Genomic DNA, 27,758 nt, shown 5'->3' on the forward strand with positions numbered 1-27,758 from the left:
TGCCTGCCAACAAGGGTGGGCAGTATAAAAATTCCTACTCAGCCCCGAAGCGACCCCTAGGCACACCATAAAAGAGGGAGGGCAGGGTGGGCGTTGCAGCTGCAAGAGGAAGGTAGGAGGGGCAGCTGGGCTTAAATAAGCCCAGCAGCTCCGCCCCAAGGTCTGCTGCGTCGCGCTTGCGTCATAGACGTGACGTGCGACTTTGCCTTCATTCAAGATGGAGGCAGCAGCTTCATCCCAACCTGCAATTGTGCCCAGCCTGCCAGCTACGTGGCAAGCAGGGCGTTATATGTATGAAGTATGACATAAGGAATTACACAGCCACAAGAGTGGCTGTATACTATAGCCAGCATGGATTTTTCGCTTCCCGCATTGTTAAATTGAAAATAACATCCCATGACATTCTGTTGCTTCCCATAAGATCATATCAAAACAAAACCTTACAAAACCTATAGTCCTGAACTCATAAACGCTTGCTTAACAATCCTCTCAATTTTCATGGCGATACACAAAACAGTCAGAGAGAATCGAGAGTTCAAAGTGTAAAAAGAGAGAGAAAAATCCAGACCCTTGTTGGTCTTTTTTCTGTCAGTGTTCTCATAATTTGTTGAAATTAATTAAAAATCAGCCATGTTCACAGAGTACCAGTAATCCTATTATTGACCTGGCCCCATACTCTGACCTTCTGCAGTTGAAAAGTTAAAAAAAATGCCTGGCCAATATTAATTTAATTTAATTTAAATATTAATTTAAGAAATTTAGCATTGAAGTCAATGATAAGCCTGGGCATGCTCAATAACAACCAGCTGTCAGTGTTCTAAAAGACAGACTCACAGCTGCTTGGCTTGGCTAATCTGGGGGCCACACCTACGCCAGACCTTTATTTCACTTGAGACAGTCATGGCTTCCCCCAAAGAATCCTGGGAAGTGTAGTTTGTGAAGGGTGCTGAGAGGAGACTCCTATTCCCCTGACAGAGCTCCAGTGGCCAGAGTGGTTTAACAGTCAGCCACTCTGATTGAAGCTTTGTGAGGGGAACAGGGCATCTCCTAGCAATGCGCAGCACCCTTCACTAACTACACTTCCTAGGACACTTTGGGAGAAACCATGACAGTCTAAAGTGAAATAAAGGTCTGGTGTAGATGTGGCCAGGGACAGCTTTGGTTTAAATTTGTGTGAGAGAATACATGTGCCTGCTGTAGAATAAAAAGGTGGGGGAAACCTTGAAAAACAATGATACTGTTCACCATGCTTTCCTTTTGGAAAAGAAAGGGGCTTTCCCTCTGCCCAGTGCCCACCCAATCTCCTCCCCTCCCTCTCACCTCCACCTTCCTCCCTACCCCTACCCTTCCTCCCTTTGTCCCCCCTGCCCCTTTCCCCACCCCCTCCCTGCCCCTGCCCCAGGTCAGTTTCACCTATCCTAAGCATGATCCCTAAGCATGCACAGTAATAAATCCCATTGAACTCAATAAGCATGTAAATGATAAAACTTGCCCTCCCTCCCTCCTCCCTCCTATCCCCTCCCTCTTACCTCTTCACTCCCCCTTCCTTTGCCCCTCCTCCTCCTTCCCCTACCCTCTTCCCCTCCTCCTCCCCCATGATCAGTTTTACCCATCTTAAGCATGATTGTATGGGAGTAAATCCCACTGAACACATAAGCATGCAAATGATCAAACCTGCCCTCCCCTCCTCCTCCCTTCCATTACTTCCCATTTGTCCCTTTCTCCCCATTCCTTTGTCCCTCCCTCTCCCAATTCCCTCTTTCCCCTCCCCTCCCTTCCTCCTTCCCTCTCCCCTCCTCCTCCTCCTCCTCCCCCATGGTAAGTATTACATATCCTAACCATGATTGTGTGGGAGTAAATCCCATAGAATTAAATAAGCATGCAAATGATCAGACCTTCCTTTCCCCTCCCTCTCTCCTCTTCCTTCTTCCTCCTCCCTTGCCCACTCCAGCCCTCTGTCCCTCTTCTTATCCTCCCCCCATGGTCAGTTTTACCTATCCTAAGCATGATTGCACGGGAGTAAATCCCACTGAACTCAATAACCATGCAAATGATCAAATCTGCCCTCCCCCTCCTGCCTGCTTCCATCTCATCCTCCCCTCTGCCCTTCCTCCCTTCTCCTCCCTTACCCTTCCTCCTCCTCCCTTCCCCATCCCCTGTGGTCAGTTTCACTTATCCTAAACATGATTGCACAGGAGTAAATCCCACTGAACTCAATAAGCATGCAAATGATCAAACCATTCTCAGCAATCTTGCACAGGATCCCATTTCTTACCTCCCAGATTAAAAAGCAGAGAAATTCACTAATAGGCAAAAAAGTTGCAGTTTAAGAACGTACCTATAGCTAACAGATATTTCTGTCAAACTTTAAAAAGCAGGGAAATTGGGCAGCTATAGTGAATGCACCAGGGGAGCAGGACACCTGACCTCCTCTCTGAGATATTGTACTGCCCTACAAATTGGTCAAAATGCAAACACCATTTGGGTTGGTCTTTCACAGTCCAATCCACTTGCTGTGTAGCTTGGAAGAATTTGGTAACATGTGCCTCTGAACATATGGTGAGTGGTGGCAACACCTGCCATCAGCCCAAATAACAGAAACAAGACATGTGCTGTGCTGACCTTTTTTTAGCAAGGAGGAAGCAACAATATTAAGACAGTTGATATAGTTCAGATAGTCATTTTAGATGTTTGATTTACTTTGCAATTTTAGTGAAGTTTCCTATAATAAATCATTTTCTTTTGCTTCTGTTTCTGTAAATATGTGAAGTACAGCAACACTTTGCAACACTAAAAAAACTCCAGAAATAATTGTGGAACAATGGCACTGACTATTCTGCAGAATAGTTTCCAGTGACACTGAGGAGTGTCTCAGTTTGCACAAGATAAAACAGTGGGAGGTGAAATACATTGCCTTGCAATAGTAATCAGGCCTCTGACCAATGCTCTCATATTACTGAGCTACAAATGATACATTGTAATTTCATTCTGTATGGTATTTTATTTTGAAACACTGAAACTCAATTATTATAAGATGACATTGGTTTAGTGTTGGAAAATATTTGTAAGAACCATAACATAAAAAACTGAAATGCATTTGTATTGCATTATCTCTCACTTCTATAGAATGCTCTTTGGTTTTCATTTTCCTTCAGATCCACAGCCTGACCAATAGCCCTTCAACAGTGGGGTTTGTATCCTGACAACATGAGGTTAATGATCCTTCATTAGTGGGGGTTTTACCCTAACAATGTGACAGCAACTTTAATGATTCACAGGTGGAGGCCAATGGTAAGGAAATTGTGTCTTTAATAGGGCAGTTTCTTTCATCTGTGTAAACTGGGAGCTTCCACCACACAGGGGCTGAATGCCTATGCAAGCAACATGTTTCATTTTTTATGTTGCTTACAAATATTTCCCAACATAAAACCAATGTCACCTTACAATAATTGATTTTGAGTTTCAGTGTTTCAAAGGAAAATATCATACAGAACGAAATTACAATGTACCATTTGTTATTCAATAATATGAGAACATTGGTCAGGGGTGTGATTACTTTTACAAGGCATTGTATATTCTAGCAAAATTCTAGGTGTGCTCTACATTTTTAACTGACCACGCCCACCTTTCCTGAAGTGCTGTAGTTTAAGGATTGCAGGCTGAAAACATGCATCTTGGGCAGGCCAAGTTTCTTTTTTTCCAACAGCTAGAGTCATCGCTCAAGTAGCAACATAATGTAAATCAGTCTGATTTTACATCAAACTGCAGTTTCAGATTCAACTGTTAATGCACCCAAAATAGAAATAGAGCATAACCTCCCATTTCAAACACAAAAGGCCGTCTTCACCATCATATGACATTGACCAATAAAAAGGCTTTGAAATTAATAAAAATAAATTTGACACAGATTTCTAGGATGGGTAATGAGAGAAATACAATTTTCTAGGTTAGATCTCTGTAGAAACAGTTAGTAACACAGGAAAGAAGCAAAATAAGAAGAACACCAACAAACATATAAAAATGTAATTCTCCATCTTTGGATATGGCAGGTATTGCCACCACTCACCATTTGCTCCGAGGCACATGTTACCAAATTCTTCCAAGCTACACAGCAAGTGGATTTGACTGTGAAAGACCAACCCAAAATTGTGTTTGCATTTTGACAAATTTATAGGGCAGAACAATATCTCAGAGAGGAGGTCAGGTCTCCTACTCCCCTGGTGCATTCACTATAGCTGCTCAATTTCCCTGCTTTTTAAAGTTTGATAGAAATATCTGTTGATTATAGGTACATTCTTAAACCGCAAAGTGTTTTTCTTTTGCCTATTATTGAGTCTATCTTTACTTTGAAACGGTCATAGTTCAGTACTCTTAAAAACCATATCTGGCTTTGGGCAGGCTGTGTAATATCATTCTGTAGTAGTCCTGGGTTGTACTGATTTTGCCTGAGGTAGAGCACTACTGAATTTTTTAGAGTTGTGTCGTAGGAATGACAACAAACTACCGATTAGCCAAGTTTGCATGCCACAAAGTATAAAACAAACTCTGGTTTAATATGAACGAGTAGTGTGCTGATAATAGTTATATGTGAATAGCTAAATTATGGAAGTGAGGGCCACCAACTTGGATGGCTTTAAAAGAGGATTATGGAGGGTAAGGATATCAATGGCTACTAGCCATGATGTCCATGTTCTACCTTCACTGTTGGAGGCAGTATGCCTCTGAATATCAGTTGCTAGGGAGCATGAGTGAGAAGAGTGCTGTTGTACTCTTATGGTCTCCCATAGGTATCTTGTCAGCCACTGTGAAAATAGGATATTGGACTAGATTGGCCTTTGGCCAGATCCAACAGTGCCCTTCTTATTCTGCTCAAAAGTTCCTGTGGATCTCCACTCCTGCTGCCACCACACTGCAGACAAAACATTCAATTGTGTGGCTTGTTGTATTGTCCAAACCTGGGTTCATGGCTTATTTCCTGCAAACAAATCACATGCAGTAAGCCAAGAACAAACCTTGGTTACTGCTTGTGGCTTGTTCACATTAAATGGTAATTTGTTTTAAAGCATGGTTTAACATGGCATGCAAACCAGGCCTTTCCATCATGTTCAGTGCTCTCCTTACTCACAAGGGTTCTTGAGGCTATGCTTCTTTCGTATCTTACCAACAATTTCCATCATAATCTATTTCTTTCAATCTGCTATTTCATGGTGAATTATTCAGCACAGTTTAAAACAGCAAGAAATTTATTAAAATTTAAATTTTTTTTTTTTAATGAAAAATGTAGAGTTACTGCTTGGAGCTAATCATGTATTAGTCACACTGTGGTTACCAAGGAGCAAATGTTTTCAGATGCTGTCATGATATCCATTGTAGTTTTCTTAAGCTGTTGGTTCCAGCCTATGGTCTGAAGGTACGCAAAGCCACCACCTTGCTGAAATTAAGGTCTTGGTCTGGTCACTGCCTGGGAACCACATGCATTCTTTATTGGTTTTCTATGATTAAAGAAAGGTGGGGTATAAATGTAATAAATAAACAAATGTTTGAATTCAGGCTAGATTGGTTTTTGATATGTCATTGCGTCCTCTTAGAAAACTATGCTGTACCAGGTCACAATTAATAGAGGATTTCAAAAGTATCTATAGGGCAATATTTTCCTTTTGGGGTTGTATCAGAGTTTTATTGAAAATATCTTCATCTATTATTACAGAGATCAGAGCAAGCTTGAAACCATTCAAGATGCTTTTAAAACAAATACAGAATGGGAAAATAGCTTGCATACAAAGTCCCAAATAATGTTATATCATCATGATTAATGTTAGGTGCTTATGTTAAAAGAAGTGCAATTTCTAGCTTGTGGGTTGGAATATTATAAGCATCTCCTCTTCAAGTACTTCTTGTCAAGTGATAAAGGAAATATTTGGCATTTATTTTCTTTCTTATTTATTTATTAGATTTCTATCCTGCCCTTCCTCCCAGTAGAAACCCAGGGTGCCATGAGAACTCCATCTATCCTTTTAGCAAGTTATTAGGTTATGGGTTGCAAAACATTTCAGCATACATCTGGAAGAAAAAAGTAGATGGGGGGCTATTCATTTCAGAATTATCCATCACAAGACTGAGTTACATAGAATGGCACTTCCATGTATTAAGTGGCACCATTGCATAGTCTTATTCCAACACTGTTTATGAAAACAAAGTTCCTTTGTCCAGTTTTGTTGAGTGGTAAGTATTACTAAGCAAGTTCCGTTTCTGAGATGTATTGCACATTTTAGGTTGTTTTATTAATATGGCCACAGTAGGAGTGGGTGACCCAGCTGAAGCTGCATCCAAACAAAACTGAACCAGTGATCAGCAAATGTATGTATGTGGGCAATAGAGACACCATCGTAACAGGAGTTCAGGCTCTTTGGGTCCTTTCTGGTTTCAGACCTGAGGTGTTCCTGAATGCATTGCATAGAGAATTTCATGCTGCAACAATGAAGAGGAAAATGTTTCATCTTTTTCTATGTAATGAGAAGGTTATGGTGACCTTATGGGTTCAGGCACGGTGACTGTTGTTTCTGCCTCTTACAGTGTACATGTGCCCTGTTCTTGAACACTTTTTTAGGCTACTACTGGTACAGAACATAATGGCGTACATCTTTCTGGTATGGATCATTGTGGCTAAATCCAAATGTTATATGATTGAGTGGTTGTTGCTCCAAAGGCTTTCAAATAGTCGATGTGCCACAAGGCTATCAACACCCTATGAGTGTTGATGGAATTGCATGGGAAGTCCCCTCCTCATCTGCCTCCACATCTAGGGCTGAGGTTGGACACTTACTGAGCAATCCTGCTAATCCTTGGAGAAAGACTGTTACAACAGCATCCTGAAAACTTGACCCCATGGAGTTTTTTTCCTGCAAACACCTTGCTGCTGCAGTGTTTGAATTGGGCTTGAGAAGTCTTTAGCAATATAACATCTTCTTGTAGCCTTCTAATCACAATTCATAATGGAGGTTTTATTATTTATTTATTTATAAAGCTCTAAACTGCTTAGATGCTAGTTACTAGAGAAATTTTCCTTCTGTTCTCATACTTGTTAAACAATGACCATATTCTGATGATTACATCTCAGCTTAATAAACTAACTGAGATATGCATGAGCTTCATGCACTTGTACACAGCCACTTTGTTCTTGCTTCACTGCACTCATCACACAAGCGATGAAACAAGGCAGGAAGCCTGAGCTAATATGAAACCATGATTTGAAGTTGACTTCCTGGCTTGTTTAAATTCTATTAACCATAGTTCCCAGTTTGGGTGTAAAAGGAAGTAAGATTAACTGCTGCTTCTTGGCTTGCTTGTTTGCTCATACAAAGTGGGGAGCATAAAGCGTGAGTGCATGAAGCTCAGGAACATCTTTGCTCTTTATACTGAGCTGTAATCATCCAAAACTGGCCATTGTTTACTAACTACAAATGCAAGCATCTCTAAGATTGATTTAAAACACTCTCAGTATTCACTCAGTAAAAAGAAATCTTGGTTTGTGCTTCATACTTGTCAGTTACCATCCTTAGAGAATCCACCAATTCCTAAGGAACTTCCAAAAGTTCTATAAGAATGTCCTGTTTGTTTTGACCTGTTGTCATTTTGATAAGTAGCATAGTGGAGATTTTAATTTTGTTAGACGTTGGCAGACTTTATTATACATACAGTATTAGAGAGGTGTTATAAGTTTTCCTGACCTTCTGGATTAAAATCTTACTGGCAGGTACATCAAGATCTGAACAGATATTTTGTTTGCTATAGAATAGGAAGACAATTTTTGGACACTTGTGATGATGCAAGTGCTTCATAGTGACACAGTAACAACACCGTTGTGGTTGAACCTCTTGGTGCTGTAAGCAAAGTCTTGAGAAATGTCCTACCAATGAGCGTAATGAGTTTTACTGAGATTCTAAAACACATATGGATTGATGGAAAACAAATTCTAGTTGTGTTGTGTTTAATTTTTTTAAAAAAAGGAAAGTAACCAGAGAGAGCGAGAGAGTTCTCTTTAAAAAATTATCACTCGAGTGAGGTTGTTACATAGTAATAGTTACCCTATTAGATCTGAATATTAGAAGCTGGAATCTGTAGGCATAATTAATCTTAATATGTAGTTAATTAACAGAAGTAAACGGAAACTTATCAGAACCTTGCATTCATGTCCACATACAGTACAGTAGTGAGTTTTCAGTAGCTGAGTACCATTTATGAGCTGGCTTGGTTGCTATCTATTATCAGTTTACAGTAAATGGGCCAAGATTACATCTTCTTTTTGCATTTTGCATTCTAATAACAGGTGTCTGCGGACTCTAGCTCCTCCATGAACTCCAACACACCTTTGGTGAGAATAACTACCCGTCTCTCCTCCAATGCTGATGCTCCAATGTTGGCAGGAGTCTCAGAATATGAACTACCAGAAGATCCAAAATGGGAGTTCCCAAGAGATAAGTAAGTGAGATCTTGCCATTAATGGCATTTTAATAGCTCTCTTAACTATGGAACAAACCTTGGCTTATCCTTTCCAGTATATGTTTTCCTTCTAGTTTGTATTATATCTTCTTTATTTATTGTTCAACAAAAGACATCAGTTTTAAAAGAAGAACAATCTTTGTTCATTTGAAAAGCAGGATGAAGAAAGATTAAATTGCATTTCCAGAAATTAATCAACACAATTTTCAGTTTATCATATTGACTTCACAGTTTTCTAGACTGTTATTTTCAGCAGCCATGAGAGACTCTTTCAGTTTAATAATAACAATTGATATTTTGTTGATTATCCTATGTACCACGTGCTACGTTTATCTTCTGGAATGCCACTACAAAAGCTACAAAGAGCCTATGGTGGTGCATCAATAGGAGTAACTTACAATGTCCTGAAGGAGCATTCAGACAACCCAAGCAAGGCTTTTTCCACTGTGCTAATATGAAGTTGTATCCAAAGGTGTCGCTCAGCTGACAGTAAAGCTACTGTCAGTTGAATGGGGTGGGAAGCCATTTTCAGAAATTCCTCCTTCCCCTTGCAGCTCCCTCTAAATTTGCTGCACAGGGCAGGGGTTGGGAAGCCTCCAGAGCAGATGTGGAGGAGGACGCAGGGGAGAGAGGGAATAGCTGAAAACTGATTCTCTCTCCATTCTATGAACAAGAGCCTTACCATCAACTAAGCGAAACTGTTGGATGCAACTCGTGATCTTGAATGCATGGTATGTGTTAACCTTGTAATATTCCTTCAATAAAACAGGGCACACATTAAAACCAGAGTTAATATTAATCAGTATTGAATTTACAGGAAAAATACATATTTTAGAAACTGCTCTGCTTTTTGAAACCTTCAAACCACTTTTTTTGAAATTTTACCTGTGGGTTAAAAAAAAATACAAAAAAAGCTTTTTATGTGTATATATGGAATTATTCTTAATTATGTGAATGAAAGATGATGCCATACATTTCATTTGCCACCTGCAGGATTCTAGTCAACAGTGGCGGTCTGTATAGTTAATTCAGTCAGCCCGTTCCCTTAGGGGTATCATTAATGCAGAAAATCTTAGAGCATTAAATATTTAAAAACAACATTCGGTATAAATGAGGGTGGAGAGGGTTTGTAATGAAAGAAGGCTCTTTAAGAGTAGTTTATTAGATTGGGGGCTGCAGGCACACAATGACAGGATTGTTATGCTCATACTAGATGCAGAAGAACACATAAATGGACAATTTTCCAATGCAAATGTTTGCTTTCTGCCAAGATCCTAAATTCAGTTTTAGTTTCAGAGAAAATGCAGCATGATATGAAACTTTTCTTTTTTGTTTTTAAAGTGAAATAGGTACATATATACAGTGTTGGATAGAGCCAGGATATTAGGACTGTATGCAGTTTACATAGAGAAGAGACTAATTTCAGTCTATAACCTCTTCCAGACTGCCAATTTTCTTGATAGCCTTCTTCGATTCACCTGAATAAGTGTTTTATGAAGACTTCCATAAAAGTCAGTGTAGCACAGTGTTCCCTAAGCAAAGAAAGGGAATGTGATGCCTACAATTTGGATGATATAAAAACAAAACTGTGGATAAACACTAGTGTATTGAATTGCAACAAAGGAACAAAAAAGTAACTTAACAAGGTCCTTGCAGAGAACTTTTTTATTGAGCTATTTATACAATGTCTAAATAAGTAAATACAGTGATAAGACCTAAGAAAGCAGTTGCATCTTAGGGCATGTTTCATTATCTTGAGGGCTTGAAACTGCTTAAAGTTATGGACATGCTTTGTTGTTGTAATGTGCCTTCAAGTTTAACTATGTTTAGTTATTTTGTTATATTGTTTCAATGTGTTTGATATATGTTTTTAATTGTATACTGGGTGTTTTTATGCTGTAAACCGCCCAGAGAGCTTCGGCTATTGGGCGGTATAGAAACATAATTAATAAATATAAATAAATAAATGATCTCAGCACAAAACATATGACCCTTTAGTCTTTATGGTTATCAAAGTAGCATGCGATTTTCATAACAGATATAACCCAATGTATACTTTCACATTAGCATGATTAAACTGAAAGCTTTTTCAATTAAAAGACTCTATTTAAACTCATCCCATTGGATTTTTAATCATGGCATGTTGCCAATTCCACTTAATTTTCTCCAGAAAAGAATACAGTGCACTCATCATGCACTTTAATAGAGCTATTGGATAATATAGGCAGTAGGCTTTGTTCAGCATATGGTCTGTGCTTAATTTCTAATTTGAGTTTTTTACTAACAATAATGCCTGTGTGTCTGCTGTGGAAGATTGAAACAACAATAGTAAAATATGAAAAACAAATAAACAAGGACAAGACCAACAAAACTGCATATGAAAAACATTTTGATTCATTTTGAGATAAATTCTTGCTCCAAGGAGGGTGCCTTTCACAATTAAATAAGGCAGTTAGATCACCTTTGCAATACTGATGGCCAAAGACATCCCTTCTGAAATAAAGTCAGAGTAGTAAAATGTATATCACAAACCCTCTTCAAAAACGATAGTTCACTGTATCAGAAAAGGTTTCCTGCCTTGGTGCCAGAGACATTGATAAACGGAGTTTAAGGCTATCAATATCATTAACGTGAAAGCAGATCCTAGTACCTTTATTGTAAAGACAGTTTTACAATACATTTGGAAAGTGTTGGGAATAATGAATGTGCTGTATTTTTTTAACACAGCTGTGGAAGCCCTCCTATTTGATTGCAGATGCAAATACAGGAGTGGTTGCAGTTACTTAGCAGTGAAGAAGAAGATACTCTTCACATGCTCTGTATTGATCTCACATGGAACGTTCCCCAAAAGTGATAGGAAAAAAGAAGTGTGTTTACATGTGAAGCTCTGTCTGTTCATTTCTCTCATCTAGCATTTTGGGTCTAGATATCCTTAGTATTTGTATAATTATTTTAAAAGGTTAACAAGTCAAAAAATGATAGGCAAACAAAATTACATGCTAATTTGATGCTGAATATATTCTGCCATATTATTCTGTAGATCGATTTAGCCATCAACAATACTATCCCTGTGGTCTTTTCTGAAACAATTGGACCCAACCTTCTTGTTGAAACCCTTTTAACAATTCTGTCTGTTTTTATTTATTATTTTATTATTTAAATGTATATTCTGCCCTTCCATTATTTTCATGATACCAGAGTGGGTAACAATAACTCCTGTCATACCTTCTTATATCCTATAGGTTATGTGTATTCTCCATGGCCTGCAGATACTTAAACAATCCTTTGAGCATTGCTGTCACCCTTTAAAGCTAACTTCCTAAAAAAAGAATTAAAGCCAAACATATACAAATACAGTGCCTTGCAAAAGTAATCAGACCCCTGACCAATGTTCTCATATTACTGAATTACAAATGGTACATTGTAATTTTGTTCTTTATATTTTATTTTGAAACACTGAAACTCAAAATCAATTATTATAAGGTGACATTGGTTTTATGTTGGGAAATGCTTGTAAGAAACATAAAAAACTGAAATATGTTGCTTGCATAAGCATTCAGCCCCTGTGCGGTGGAAGCTCCCAGTTTACACAGATGAAAGAAACTGCCCTATCAAAGACACAATTTCCTTACCATTGGCCTCCACCTGTGAACCATTAAAGTTGCTGTCACATTGTTAGGGTAAAACCCCCACTATTGAAGGATCATTAACCTCACGTTGTCAGGATACAAACCCCACTGTTGAAGGGCTATTGGTCAGGCTGTGGATCTGAAGGAAAATGAAGACCAAAGAGTGAGAGATAATGTAATACAAATGCATAGATTAGGAAAAGGGTACAAAATAATATCCAAGTGTTAGAATATCCCAGTGAGCACAGTTGGATCAATAATCAGGAAGTGGAAGCCGCATCACACCACCCAGGCACTGCCAAGAAAAGGCCGTCCTTCAGAACACAGCATTTGAACAAGAAGGAGACTTGTGAGAGAAGCCACAGAGATGTCAACAATCACTTTGAAGGAGCTACAGAGTTCAGTGGCTGGGAGTGGAGTAATGGTGCACCAGTCAATCATATAAAGAGCTCTGCATAACACTGGGCTGTATGGGAGGGTGGCAAGAAAGAAACAGTTACTCAAAAAGTACCATCTGAAAGCATTTCTGGAGTTTGCCAGAAAGCATGAGAGTGCCCCAGCTGCGATGTGAAAAAAAATAGATCATGATAGAGGTTTTGGGCCCAAACTTGAAAGCACTATGTGTGATGCAAACCTCACACTGCCCATGCCTCAAGACACACCATCCCTCCAATGAAGTATGGTGGTGGCAGCATCATGCTGTGGGGGTGCTTCTCATCAGCAGGGACTGGGCATCTTGTTAAAATTGAAGGAAGAACGGATGGAGCAAACTACAGGGAAATACTGTAAGAGAAGCTGCTTCAGTCCACTAAAAAACTGAAGCTTGGGAGGAAATTCACCTTTCAGCAGGACAATGATCTCAAGCACAAGGCCAAAGCATCATTGGGGTGGCTCAAGAACAAAAAGGTGAATGTCCTACAGTGGCCCAGTCAAAGTCCTGATCTCAATCCCATTGAGAATCTGTTGCGCTCTTTGAAAATTGCAGTCCACAAGTGACATCCAACCAACCTGAATGACCTGGAGCGAATGGGCCAAAATCCCTCTGACACTGTATGCAAAGCTAGTACATACCTATCCCAAAAGACTTAAAGCTCTTATTGGAGCAAAAGGTGGCTCTACCAAATATTAATGTGTGGGGGTTGAATACTTACGCAAGCAACCTGTTTCAGTTTTTTATGTTTCTTACAAATATTTCCCAACATAAAACCAATATCACCTTATAATAATTGATTTTGAGTTGCAGTGTTTCAAAAGAAAAGATCATACCGAATGAAATTACAATGTACCATTTGTAATGCTGTAATATGAGAGCATTGGTCAGGGGACTGATTACTTTTGCAAGGCACTATAAGGAAGCTTTGTGGTCACTTTGTGGCCTAGCTGGAAAAGGAAGGGGTAAGATTAAACAAGTGTCAGAGCAAGGTATTACAAGTTCAAGGTACCTTTAAGGTACATGTTTCATTTGTTAGAACTACACATTGCATTTGGAGAGGACTCTGTATCTTACCCAGCTAGGCATAAAATCCAGTTCCTGCTCCTGCAAGTATATGAAGTATATTAACTGCACACAGAATTCGTTCTTCAGAAGACTGACTGGAGGAGTATGCACAAACCCTGAAATCTACTAATACCCTTGTTAGACCTTTATGACAAATGCCCTCACTAAGAATTGTTTGCTGAAGGATTCTTTTATTTTTTGGTCTTGAGTTTCACCAACTTCTTCTCCTCATCAGAAGCTGTGTGCTAATCCTCTGTTTACATCCCTAGGTTGACGCTAGGGAAGCCCCTTGGGGAAGGATGCTTTGGTCAAGTTGTCATGGCAGAAGCAGTGGGAATTGACAAAGACAGGCCAAAAGAAGCCGTTACTGTTGCAGTGAAAATGTTGAAAGGTAATATGGGGAAAAGGGAGGACTGAGTGATGTGGCAGGTTCTGTGAAGAATGTTTCTTTTGTGGCGCCCAAACTCTCTAACTGTAGAAGGCCAAAGTTCATTTTGTTCACCTCAGGCTCCAGCAGTTTTCAGTATAAATCAGTGCCTTTGACAGCATATTTATCTTTAGCAGCAGGTATTTACAAGCAAGTCAAAGTCTTGGTACGATTGTTTATTCCTCATCTCTTGATTTGATTCACAGGGGAGTCTACATGCTCTCTTTTGGTTAGTTAAAAGTGACTGAAAGGCATTTGTAGCAGGAAATAAATGATGGGACCTGACCCAGTCTCTTCTACCACATTTTAAAAGCGAGAAAGAGAGAGACCAAACATTTACAAAAGACAATATATAAAAATATGAGATGAGATTAATCCTGGGACCTTAATTTTAAAAAGACATACTTACAATTTTAGCTGAATAATGGAGCCATTATAAACAAAAAAAGATCATTCTTCCATTCGCTTTTGCCCAGACAAAGGCCTCCATCATGATAGGGAATGTTTATAAATAAAGAAAATGACTTCTGAGTGATATATATATATCAACAGCATTTGTATGTTAGCAGCTGATGAAGGCGGAAGCTGAAACATTTTGTTAATATAATAAAAACCTCTGGTTAATCACAATTACGTTTATATATATATATATATATGAGTGAAGTTCTGTTTGTTGCTTTCAAAACTGTCTTATCTATCTATCTATCTATCTATCTATCTATCTATCTATCTATCTATCTATCTATCTATCTATCTATCTATCTATCTATCTATCTATCTATCTATCTATCTATCTATCTATCTATCCAGACACACACGCGTACCATTAGATGTTAGCTAGCCTGTTATATAGAGTGATATCAGAAAAACTATATAATTCATACAAATTGTGTTTATAATAATGTAAGTATCTTTAACAAATCATTGAATAATGACAAAACTAAAGATGATTGAAGAGGATGTCATGCTAATTGTTCTCTGATACATTGTTCTCATCTGGAACGTTTACATTAAAGGCACAGAGATGGGGAATAACACTGAAGAAATTAAATGTCTTAAGAGTCACTGTGTTTTAATAGTCTGACTTGATACAAGCAGTTTCTGTCTCCTTATAGAAACTGTTTGAGTTTTATGGAGTTGGAGGTGTGTCATGGGTTTACCAAAATATAAACAGTATAGCTGGATCAGGGCTTGAAAGGATAAGTCTGGTCAGGAATCAAAACCAGGAAACTCCAAAACCACAATAGGAAATTAAAGTTTTCTAGGGTTGGGCTGTTTTACACATTGTTCTACATATTGTATGGATCTTGAAGTTACTTGAATTAAGCTTCCAAGACAAGAGATTGATAGGCATCACATTGGAACTGGAACTGTGTCCTACATCTTGCAGGAGAACCTTTTTGACTATATATTAATTTTTATAAATTATTTGTGTGATATAGTTTCCCTTCATACAGTATATATGTTTTACTTAATTTTTTGTTGGATTGTCTTTTCTTTTCAGGGAGCTTAACTCAAAGAGAAGCAGGGTACAGAACTTAAATGACAAAATATCAGTGTTTTAGTCTGGAACTGGCCTTGGGAACCAAGTGCCACTAGGACCAAAAAGCTGTATTTATTTCTGTAATGGAACAGTTTTTAAACTACATCAGACCAGTTGGATAATCTATAAGGAAAAATTGTAGCAGTTAATGATGCTGAAAAAAATTATTTGAGCTGGTACATTAGTACACTAGTTAAAACTGTTTTGTTTTGCGCAGATGATGCTACAGAAAAAGATCTCTCGGACCTGGTGTCAGAGATGGAGATGATGAAAATGATTGGGAAGCACAAAAATATCATCAATCTTCTTGGGGCTTGCACTCAGGATGGTGAGTGTCATTTTGTTCTAGTAGATTAAACAGGAGAGAGGGAGTGGGTGGACAGAACTTCGTGATAAAATAAAGTTGAGAGCAGGGGAATTCCATTTATCTTGTAGCCAAGGGGACCATGCAATATCACACAATTTTGAGCAAATGATATCACATGATCATATAATCATAGTAAGAAGAGGTTCCCGGTTGAAAGACTGTCTGGAAAGTACCCTGAATCACTGTGAGTGAGCATGGGTCTTTCTTTAAAGCATTTAAGTAGAAAGAAAGACCTACCACATCCTTCCGCCACCTCATTAATGTGATAAGGTGAATGCAGTCCACGCACCCACAGTATGAAGAGGGGTGGGGTTGCGCAAAGTTTTCTTTGGCCCCATGGAAGAGGCAGAAAAATAGAGTATCTCTTTTTCTCAGATGTTTTCCGGAAAAAGGAAGGGTTCGGCACAGTACTGCTGAAAACAGAGAAAGTGGAGGGGAATCATTTGAAAAGGAGGAGGCTAGTGAACTGTTAGTCTGAACCTTCAGTGAAGCTCTGGATTGGACATAAGCATAAGTTACTTCTTCAGTGGAGCTTGCACATTTCCTTGATGTGTGAGATGCAGAAGATGAATTTAATGCGAGCAGAAATAGAGAGAAATAGAAAGCAAAAGGCTCTTTTTCTTCCTGCCTCTTTTGTATTATCTTAACACCTAATGCCACGCTCACTAGCCCAGTTCATGTGTTCGTCTTCTCCCCCACCCCCAAAAAGTGATTATCATCATATCAGGGATAGAGGAAGATGAACGTCTTTGCCCCATTTCTGTCAACATTGCTGCAGACCCCACATTTTGGGGGCTGAACATCTGCAGTGGGAAGCCTGCTGTACTCCCTGCATGATATAGAAACCCTATCTTCAAGATTTCTTGATCAAGCATGGAGCCTGCTTGAGCAGAAAAAGCTCCCTGCTGCAGAAGTTCAGCCCCTGGTACATGTGGTGCTGTAGGAACGCTGATGGGGATATACTGGAGAGGGTAAGGCCAACCCTAAGGCCAAGGGTTCAGTTCTCTTTCTCCCTTTCGTGGGGGAAGGGGCAGCATCTGAATAGGGCTACTCTGTGGATATGGATATACTACTACTCCCCCTCCCCCTCCTCTTTTTGGTAAGTTTGGAAGGGAATTCTGATGATGAAGCTAAAATGTGACAAGAGACTCATATTTGCTTTTTGTTCCTGAGTAGGTGATTTGTTAGGTTTAGAGATTTAGGGAGAAAAGAAAAATATGTATGTATGTATGAAGACAGCTGATTGGATGTGAGCATGTTAAAGGGCTGAGAGATTTCTATACTGTTTTATTTGTTTTGTTGAATTTATGCTGTATTCCATTTGGAATGGTTCTAATTCTTTTATAATTGTAATTTCCCCCTGTTTTTATAATTGTATGTTAAATTGTTGTAACCTGCCCTGAGATCGTATAGTGAAGGACGGGTAAGAAATCAAATAAATAAATAAATACATAAATAAAGAACTGTGCTACTTGTACTACAGAAGGAGTGAGCTTATACTGTACCCTGAATAAATACATGATAGTAACATTTTTTTAAAAAAAATCTGTAGTGAAATTGGAAAATATGAGTTACTTATATGGGTCAATGGCAGGAATCATTTTTTTTGGTCCTTTTCATTCAAATACTGTCTGCTCACTTTGAAGGGCCACTATATGTGCTTGTTGAATATGCTTCGAAAGGGAATTTGCGAGAGTACCTGCGAGCACGGCGGCCACCAGGAATGGAATATTCATTTGATATTAACCGGGTGCCAGAGGAACAGATGACATTCAAAGATTTAGTCTCATGTACATACCAGTTGGCAAGAGGCATGGAATATTTAGCATCACAAAAAGTAAGCCAATGCTATTAAAACTTTTTTTGCTTTTTAATGCAAGGTATAACTTGAGCCATAAAAGATGGCCAAAGCTGTTTGCTGTTGCCATGGGGCTCCTTTTGCATCTAAGAATTGCATTTTTTTAAATTTGAAGAATGAGATTGGCATCCCGATACAAAGCTATCTCTGCTATGTAGTGTGTATCAGTAGCTCTTGCATATGTAGGCTGCCTTATTTACTTCACTGGAAGCATGCAAAGGAATACTCTCTGCCTTGAGGTGAATGGAGGAGCCATTGCTACACATGAAAACTACTGCAGTTGAACTGAATTGAATTGGAATGAAGAACTGAAGTGCATTTTTCACTGAAAAGTTGGCCAATATAGAGCTTACATGCAATGAGAGAGTGGGATCCTCCTCATCCTACCTCTGGACCTGCCTTATGTTTATGCTTTTTATTGGTCCAATATGGGATACTTTCATAGTATGTAATGTAAGTAAGTTTTTACACAAAAATAAAGGTTAAATAATGTGCAGATTGGGCCTACACACATTGAGTTTTATGCACATCAGCCTACATTATGGGCATTTGTCTCACCCAGAGGTAGCAATGGTGTTCTTAGCTATTTGGGTAAATAGGCATATCACATTCTCCTACTCTACATTGTCTTGGATCCTAAGTTCCCAGGAGTGAAATTTTGCTCCTGGATATTCCCACCAGTGGAAGGCGAGGAAATTTTAGCAATTTCCTCCATGCCTCCCTGAAAATCCAGGAAAAATCCTGCTCCAGAGGATTAGAGGCTGAGGTAGCACTGGGGACTGCAGGGGAATAAATGCAAATTGTCTTCCCATCCTTCCACAAGCAAAAGCCTCTCTGGATTGGAATCCCCAGGCCAGTATGTATATCAGCCCAGTAACACAAACATTCTGAATGATAATGGTAATAATAAAGTAAATGGGTGGTCTTCATAGTTGCAGGGTAACATTTTATTACTTGACTGTCGGGCGACAGGGTATATGAAAAATGTGTTAGGGTTTCCGATCTTCCTGCCTCTTGTTTTTAAGTGCTTGTGTCATGGTATCGGAACATTTTGAGAATGGTAATAAGAGGACTATTGATCAGCCTAATTTGTTAGAAAGTCTTAGCAGGGGAGAAGGATACTTTCACACATTTAAAAACACTAAGCAAGGGCCAGAATCAATCTTTCTTTGCTCACATAGAATCCAGAGCATTTCCAGATGCGGCTGGCAACAATCATAGAATATTTTGTAAATTAAGAAAATCAGGGCTACAAAAATAAATAAATGCAAGTGGCCCTTACTGCTAAATAACTTGTCCACCCCTGCTTTGAAGTTTTCCAGCTTATTCCATCCAATTGGCAGTGTTAGCTACTTTTATATAATTAAGTATTTTTACTAGTAGAATTGTTTAAAACAGGTCCATCAAAGCACTGCATTTAATATGGAACCAAATATATGCATAAGTAATCAAGCATCTTTTAAAGATGGAATGAAGAAACCATACTCCAGCAAATAATATCACAAAATGAACTTAGGGATTCATGAATTCCAATATTGATGTGGACAAACTGAGCTGCTTAGCCAGGCAGGCAACAAAAATAACCTTGAGATTTGCCTTATTAAACTAAAGCCAAAACACTTTGCTAACTTACTGAATATGAAAGAGAGAGCCGTTCATTTCCCAAGAGGTTTCAAGGGAATTGCATCTGCCAATATTGGATAATTGGTGAAAAGAAGAAGCAGAAAAATCCTGTGAGCAAATTAGTCATTTGTCTTCGCTTAAAATACTTTCCCGCTGAGAAAACTAACTGTAACAACATGATTTTTGATATTCACTCCTTGGAGACCCGTATTTGCCAGATTCCTACATAGCTACAGATTGTCTTAAGTTATAATTAAGTAAACCTTAGTTTCCTCTGTAACCAGGCCTGTAAACATAGCTCAGCCTTTTGCTTAATAGATTGAATAAGGGTGATGGTGGATGTGCAAGGCCAGCTTTCCTCGCACTGAGTCAGGCCCAACATAATTGACTTTGCAGTTGACTACCGTACTGTAAGAAAAGAAACGAGACAGTAGAGGAGTAAATCTGCTACCAAGTAGCTCATAATCACAAATCACATGGTATATTGTAGTCAGAGCTTGGAAAAGTTACTTTTTTGAACTACAACTCCCATCAGCCCAATCCAGTGGCCGTGCTGGCTGGGGCTGATGGGAGTTGTAGTTCAAAAAAGTAACTTTTCCAGGCTCTGATTGTAGTCAGCATTCCAATGTACATGTTCATTACATTAGAAGCAATGATTTCTCAGTATTATGGACTCTATTTGAATTTGCAGGCAGACAAAAAAAAAGACTTGCCAATTTTGGATGCTTTGCTTTTTAAATTAGAATCCTAAAATAATGAGCATCAACCCAAAGTTTTGGGATTTTCAGAGGCTCTGAAATGGTTCTGTACCAATCTAGCGAGGGGTAATGGGTGCAACCAAATAAGTTTTTTCAAGGTTGAAGAAACCTTGGGTGTTCTTGGAATGGGTGTTCAAGGTTGCTGTGGGTGTTCATATCCTGAGAATGTAATCTCTGGATCTGCAGAGGCCACCTAGATCTACTCAGCCAGGACCATGATAGATGAGTATGCATCCACCAGTAGCAGTATATATGTCGGCTGAGGGGCTGAAGGTTGTACACACTTAAATTGACCAAAAGAGAGAGAAAGCCTGCATCTTTATTGGCTGCCATTGCTTGGACTGTACCGGATGTAGGGGGCAGCTAGTGCTGATGGCAACTGATGGTGCAGGCAACTGATGGGTTGTCTGCACCCATATGCTCAAATGAAATCTTGCTTACAGCTCATGATTAGTCTGAAGAGAGCTTAACCATGAGCCCAGTTTGGATGACAAGCTAAGTGAAATGTTGGCTTAGGTCAGCGTAGCATGGTAGCAAAAAGGACTGGGGAGGAGCAAAGCAACTGCAAACGCCTCTCTGGGAGGCTCCACGTTTGGACTAAGTAATGGCTTGTCTTAGCAGGACATGCAAACCAGGCCAGTGTATGTAGAATTAGACAACCATTTTCCAGGTTAATGAGAATTGCGAATGATAGCATTTGGTTTGCAGTGAAATTAAGGAAATCTGCCTTGAGAAAGCACAGCAAACGTCTGGATTATACTGACTTTGTTTGCACATACCACTGAACCATAGTTTAGTGTCACATTCAAGAGCAGGAAGGAGCACTCAGGCTTGTGTGCTCTCCTCTCTCCTCCTCCCAGATGGCCAAGAGAAGGACTCTGTCAAAGTTTAATTTCACTTTCTGTGAACATCATCCTGTTGTGTTGCCTGAAGCAGGGATTCTGGTTTAAAGGAAACTCCAGTTAATTTAAGAAACTAGCTTCAGAAACCATGCTTTGAAGATGTCTTGTTGTAGGCTGACCAGAGTTAGTCTAAGGTGGTGACACAACAATGCAACATTTAGGGATAGTGAAAATAGTGATAGAGAGAGAAAGAGGGAATGTGCAAGCCTGAGACTAACAGTGGCTTCTTTCTGCTTGTGCACATAGTGCTAAACTATGGTTTAGGATTAAGTGGGAACTCAACCATTGCTTTTTGGCATGCATGCCATCTTCAACTACTTAAATATAAAAATGCAGTTGCTAACAATGTACACATATTCTCATCTCAAGAAGGAATAACTGCATCCTTCAATGAATGCGAGTCCCCCAAAGAACTGAACCAGTAGGATGGAAGGTTTGAGAGAAGGCATGGCATTACACAAGGCAGATGGTAGTCACAACTGAAAAGCTAAACAAAAAAGGGTTGTAGTAGTAGGACTGTGCAGTCTGGTTCTTCAAATAGCTCAATATTGATATTTCACTAGATGTTCTTTTTTTGCCCCTCAGGGCAAAAATAACAAGAGAGTTGACATTTTCAGGGTGTTCTTACCATCCAGGAACAGAAATATAACAAGAAGTCCAGTGTGCCTAGTTGTTTTCTTTATAACAAATAACATGAAATAAAATATAATGAAAAAAGTAAATATAACAGATTTTACCAGACAGTTAAGCTTTGTAATAAAATATTGTTTATTCCTCTGTATTAGATGAGATATCGCTATGCAGCCTTTTGGGGGCAGGGGGGTATGCATCTTTCTTGGCTTTGTGCCAGTGGTGATAATGCCCCCTTGGCTTGGTTACTGGGGATAGAGGGCCAATTTAAACTTCATAACTCTTACTTGGAAATCACTGGAAAAAATGCTTCCTTGACTTGACAATTCTGGTGGTAGGTGACTTCATTACACTGTTGTTTTAAAAGAGCCTTATCCCTTCTGAGAGTCAAGCCATGTAACATGCTGAACCTGCAAGCTTGTGTGATGAAAATCTGCCCTATACAACATTGATGTGCATGCTCTATGCATGTGTGGGATCAGAATGGCAGATAGGGTAAGAACCTTTTATTTCATATGAAGAACCATCATAAGTAATCACTCTTCAGTGATCTTCACATGGAAGCCATGGCATTTAAGCTGACTCTTAGAAGCAGGCTATTTTGAAATGCTTTTAGAAAACTCTGAAATTTATTCATTGCATATGTGAACATGGCTTTGAATTGGCCATTTGTTCTCAGGAGGTTTCACTTAAAAAAACAAGACCTTGTCCTCCTTGAAGCCAGGGTGTTCATCCTTAACAAACACACTTCAAATCTAGTTTATCTACTCTTCCACTACTTTCTGATTCTCATTCACAACCTATCAATTTTGTTCTTGCTGAGATTTTATTACATGTTTTATTCTATGGTTTGTTTTAAAAATGGATTAAAGCCAGATCTGAGCCTTGTGCATTGGACACCATGTTTCTCCTGCTGCCTTTTATTACTAATGACAGAATTGCTTTAACCAAGCTATGGTTTCCATCAGCAGTTGGGACTTCCTTTCTGAGTGCAGAAAGGTCAATTGCACATTTTCAAAAAGGTGCTGAGGTGAAGGGGAAAAGAAGGTTATGGGTAGGAGACGACTTTGAAATTTCATTAAAAACATTATCCAAAAGCAAGAAATCCCCCCCACACACACATACATAAACAAAACATTGATTCAAAATACCAGTAAACAAGCATGGTAGATGTCTAAGAGGGGCATAGATATGCTACATTCCAGCCTTTTAAAAATATTGTTTTAACTGTAGAAAATACAGCTGTTTTTACTTTTGCTTATTTCTATGAAAAAGTGTCACCTTGAGTCATCATGTTAGCTTGAAATCTTGTTAGTTAGTGTAACTTAAAAGTCATTAAGTACATAAAACCCTGAAAAAATTGAGAACCTATTTCAGAAGCAGTCTTTGATGCAATTTAATGCACAGTTTTGAACATTTGATTCAGTTAAAGGATGGTCTCCTTTTGCAGCATAAAATGGTTGCATTGTTCAAGAGATTTTTCTGGTAGTTGCTAGGGGAAAGATTTGATAGTTATCTTATGATTTTTTAAACATCTGCAGCAGCCTTCCCCAACCAGTGTGCCTCCAGATGTTGTTGGACCACAACTCCCATCAGCCTCAGCCGGCATTGCCAATGGTCAGGAAGATGGGAGTTGTGGTCCAACAACATCTGTAGGCACACTGGTTGGGAAAGGCTGATCTACAGAGCCAATGTGGTGTAGTGATTAGAGTGTTGGATTACGACCTGGGAGACCAGGGTTCAAATCCCCACACAGCCATGAAGCTCACTGGGTGACTTTGGGCCAGTCACTGCCTCTTAGCCTCAGAGGAAGGCAATGGTAAACCACCTCTGAATACCGCTTACCATGAAAACCCTAGGTTCACCATAAGTCGGAATCGACTTGAAGGCATTACATTTTCTTTTTCTTTCTACATTGGTTCTTAGGAGAAATGATAGAATTTCATATTGATTGACTACTTTTAGGGTATATTGAAACGATCTTCCTAGAAAGCCTTAACATGACTGAATTGTCTTCTGGTGAATATAGTTTAAATGTAGATAGTTGTGCCTTAGGCTCTAAGGCAGCCTTTCCCAACCTTTGGGTCCCCAGAAGTTGCTGCAGTCCAGTTCCTATCATTCCTGACCATTGGCTATGCTGGCTGGGGCTGATGGAAGTTGTAGTCCAACAACATCTGGGGGCCCAAAGGTTGGGAAAAGCTGCTCTAAGGGTTAGACCAGATAATCATTGTGATCCCTTCCCTTCCCAATGTATATTTCTGTAACTGCATGTTTCTGTAACTACACTTGAATGCCAACTACCTCTTTATTGACATGAGAGATAATCTTGTCATATATTGTTCATGACTGTGGGCCAGTTCACATTCCATTGACACATTGTAGCAACATCTGGAGGGCTACAGGTTAGCCCTGTTGCAGATGCTTGGAAATTCTGTGCATGTTGGCTCCCAGCCTCTGGCCAGCTTTATTTATTTATTTATTTATTCATTCATTCATTCATTCATTCATTCATTCATTCATTTATTACATTTATATCAATTTTTCCTCAAATGAGCTCAAAGTAGCGTGAAATACGTTGGCTGAGAGATGGTGAATGAGCTACAGTCACTTAGGAAACTTCATGGCTGAATGGAGGTTTGAACCCTTCTCTCCCAGGCCCTAGTGCAATAGTCTAAGCACTACACCACACCAGTTCTCACCACAGCTAGGTGAATGCATCTGTTATCGTTGCAGAATTTAGCTTTTGGTGCATTATAGAAACATTACTTTATTTGGTGATGTGTGTGGAAAACTAAGTGTAGCACATGATTTACTAATGCTGGGCAAACCTATTAGCCCAGGTTTTTGGCTATTTGTTAGAAGGAGGGCAATCTGGAACCCTGAGAAAATTGGGTTTAGACTAGCAAAGTGGCAATTTCTTCTGAAGTTTTTGGGATGGCTTAGCTAATTTTCAGGTGACAAGGTGGCCAAGGGGATTGACTACTTTGTTTTTGTTTGTAAGAAATACAACATCTATGAAAAGAAAGTTTTGTGATCACCTTATGTCCTTCTCTGAAGCCTTCTAGTTACATTTCTTTCCAGAAGCAGAAACACAGCTGAGAGGCTGCAAAGATAAATGTGAGGAGGCACATGAGGTTTAAGGTGTAAGAAAATAGAGGGAAATCAAAGCATTGCATGGTCAGTTGCTCTCTCTGTAGTCTCTGCACCCCAGAAGGAAATACAGGGAGGCACAAGAGAGAGAGAGACTGGCTGTGTTTGCATATAACACTAAGCTAAACCATGACTTAGCGTGAACATACAGGATCCCAGAGACAAGAGTGCATCTGCTTTGCTCCTCCCCAGTCATTTTAACTCATCGTAAACCAAGGTTTGGTTTAGCGTGTTGTCTGAACTTGGGATCATATTTAAATTGTCTCCTCCTTAAACAGAAGCACGGCTTACCATGAAATGAAAACCAGGCCGGAGAGTAAGACTGTCATGGCTTTGATAGTCCATCCTCTTTTTCCCTGCATTTTAAGCCTTGCGTACTCACCCTTCATCCTTTTCTGCGCTCTCCCAGCTGGTCCTGGAAAGAAACAAGGGGAAGGCTACACAAAAAGTCGTGGGGCAACCACATGTGGATTTTTTTATTTTAGGAAACCCAGCAGGAAGCTAAGAGATACTGTGAATGTGCAGTGGTTGTTGCATGAAAATTAACTAAGTCATTCAAAAAACTTTGGGGGAAATCACCAGGCTGAAAGCAGTAGTAATTTCCTCCCTGTTTTCATGAGGGGAGTAATAATGCTATCAAAATGCGAGGGCAATTTGGCCCACTTCTAGTTCATACAACCAGCTGACCTTGAGCTGGAATAGGCAAAAATACAATATTTAGCTGGTTTTCTTTTAGCTATAGCATGCTCAGTAGTTGTGTCTGTTCAGCCTGATGTATAGATGATGGCTTTGGTCTAGATCTCTAGGACTTCCTGAGCTGTTCTTCCTCAGCAAGCAAACTTTTGTGCTTGCACATAATGGGGGTCCTTAAACCCTTTCATCTTGGCAAACCTCCCATATTTTGATTGTCCAGAGGACATTTTAAATATGCAAACATAAGTGTTTTGGGTTTTTTTACATTGAGTTACACTGGCAAGTGTGCACCTGAGTGAAGAAATGTGAATTTTGATGTCTAGGAGATTTAATAAACTAGGAATCAGATTACAGATGGATTGTGTGCACTCAGTTATGTGAATTCATATTTTAAATTTTCTTTTCCAGTGCATCCATCGAGATTTAGCAGCGAGGAATGTTTTGGTAACTGAAAATAACGTCATGAAAATAGCTGACTTTGGGTTGGCCAGAGACATCAACAATATAGATTATTATAAGAAGACTACTAATGTAAGTGGATGGCAGTCTTATCTCTTGATCCGGTATCTTTTTTCAGTGGTGCGTTTAAGTATTGCAAATGTATTCCTAATGGACTTCTTGTACAGCAGCCTAACTTTTAATCAAAGAAATGAAAATAATAGGCAAGTGTGTAAGGATTCCTAACCCCTTTTTACTAGGAAAGGAAGGTTATCTGCTTACACAGCCTGGGAGAGTACTTGTTACATGATGCTTTCTAAAGGATAAGATTTAGCCTTTGCTATTTATGGTCTCCATGAAACTTGCAGCACATTCTTTGACGGTTACCTAGATACTGAATACGAATATAAATTTGCCTTTTTGTAATCAATGAATGATTTTGTGGAATGTATCCATTATGAAATTGCTAACATTTGGTTTTAGTTTTGCAGAGGTCTTTTATTTCCCACATTTCAGTAGAAGCTTGGTGAAACACTTGGCAATCCACTTGGCAAAGAACAAGCACTCCCCATTTATATTGCATGTCCTCACTACAGACAGCTGCTTATACTGGTCAAAAAAACAGTATCTTTTTAGCATACAAAGTAGTGATTAAATCTATATTCATAAGGCCTAAGAAAGGGGGCTTCTCTAATACATCATTCTAGAAGTCCCTAGGTAGTCATTCACAAAAATCATATTTTTGTGTGTGCTACCTTTTGCTGAGCTGAAAACATCCATTTTTTTATTTAGTACATTTATATCCCACTCCCCTGTCCCACCCATCCACCCCCATCACGTGTGCTGTACATCACATCCCCCAGTGGTCTCTCATCCAGACCCAGACCACACCCAGACCTGTTTAGCTTCAGCAAGGAGAATATATGTAAAGGCCATGTTTTAGTCTGTGGGTATTTGATACTGATGTGGATTTTTTGACTGTGGTTGGGGAAGGGAATTGCTATACAAAAGCATTTCTTCCTTGCATTATCACAGAGAACCACTTTCCACATTTTGATCTTCTTACCCCTGAGTATACTTGAGTATACCAAAATAAAGCACGTTCTGTATTCTGTGGAGGACTGATGATTGGGAAATGGTGCCTTGGGTGGAAGCGGTTGAGCTTGACCTTCTGATCCTTTCAGTCCTGAATACTAGGTTATTAAATTCTCATTCTGTAGAGGTTAATGAGAATCACAACTGTATTAATAAGCCAAGAGACTAGGGAAAGAGATTTTATATTCTCATTTTACATAGAACTGTTAATTTGCTTTAACATCATACTTTTGCAATTATAGCTTGAATTGATCTTTGCCAGAGCCATTGTTGAAATTGACTAATGATCAGTAGATAACCAGTTACTGTGTTTCTATTTTATATCCAGGGTCGGCTGCCTGTAAAGTGGATGGCACCAGAAGCTCTATTTGACAGAGTTTATACACATCAAAGTGATGTGTAAGTAACTTTACTTAGAACTTTACTTTTTATCTTTTTATTAATTTATAACTTCTTCCAGGGTAACTGAATTACATGTCACACACACACACCAGATTAAAATATGTATTTCAACCTTTGATCCACCAAGGTTAATTGAGTACACCTTTATTCTGGCTGTTCAAAGCTGGGGAAAAGTTTTCTTGTGTTTTATTTGTCACCCTTTAAAAAAAAGAGAAAAGATTTTTTAAAACATTTTTACCCTGAGAA

General features: G+C 39.1%; 1 protein-coding gene across 10 annotated transcripts in view; it reads left to right on the plus strand.

The window, feature by feature from the left end:
* FGFR2 (fibroblast growth factor receptor 2) overlaps positions 1 to 27,758 on the plus strand; it is a 198,703-nt gene that overhangs the window by 162,382 nt on the left and 8,563 nt on the right. For all 10 annotated transcript variants that reach the window (XM_061635811.1, XM_061635814.1, XM_061635808.1 and 7 more), the window contains 6 exons: positions 8,327 to 8,478; positions 13,896 to 14,017; positions 15,814 to 15,924; positions 17,610 to 17,800; positions 25,986 to 26,108; positions 27,439 to 27,509. In XM_061635811.1, coding sequence (XP_061491795.1) covers positions 8,327 to 8,478; positions 13,896 to 14,017; positions 15,814 to 15,924; positions 17,610 to 17,800; positions 25,986 to 26,108; positions 27,439 to 27,509 — 770 coding nt within the window. The remainder of the gene's footprint in view (positions 1 to 8,326; positions 8,479 to 13,895; positions 14,018 to 15,813; positions 15,925 to 17,609; positions 17,801 to 25,985; positions 26,109 to 27,438; positions 27,510 to 27,758) is intronic.

The sequence above is a fragment of the Rhineura floridana genome, chromosome 7 (genome assembly GCF_030035675.1).
Source record: "Rhineura floridana isolate rRhiFlo1 chromosome 7, rRhiFlo1.hap2, whole genome shotgun sequence".
NCBI classification, from domain to species: domain Eukaryota; kingdom Metazoa; phylum Chordata; class Lepidosauria; order Squamata; family Rhineuridae; genus Rhineura; species Rhineura floridana.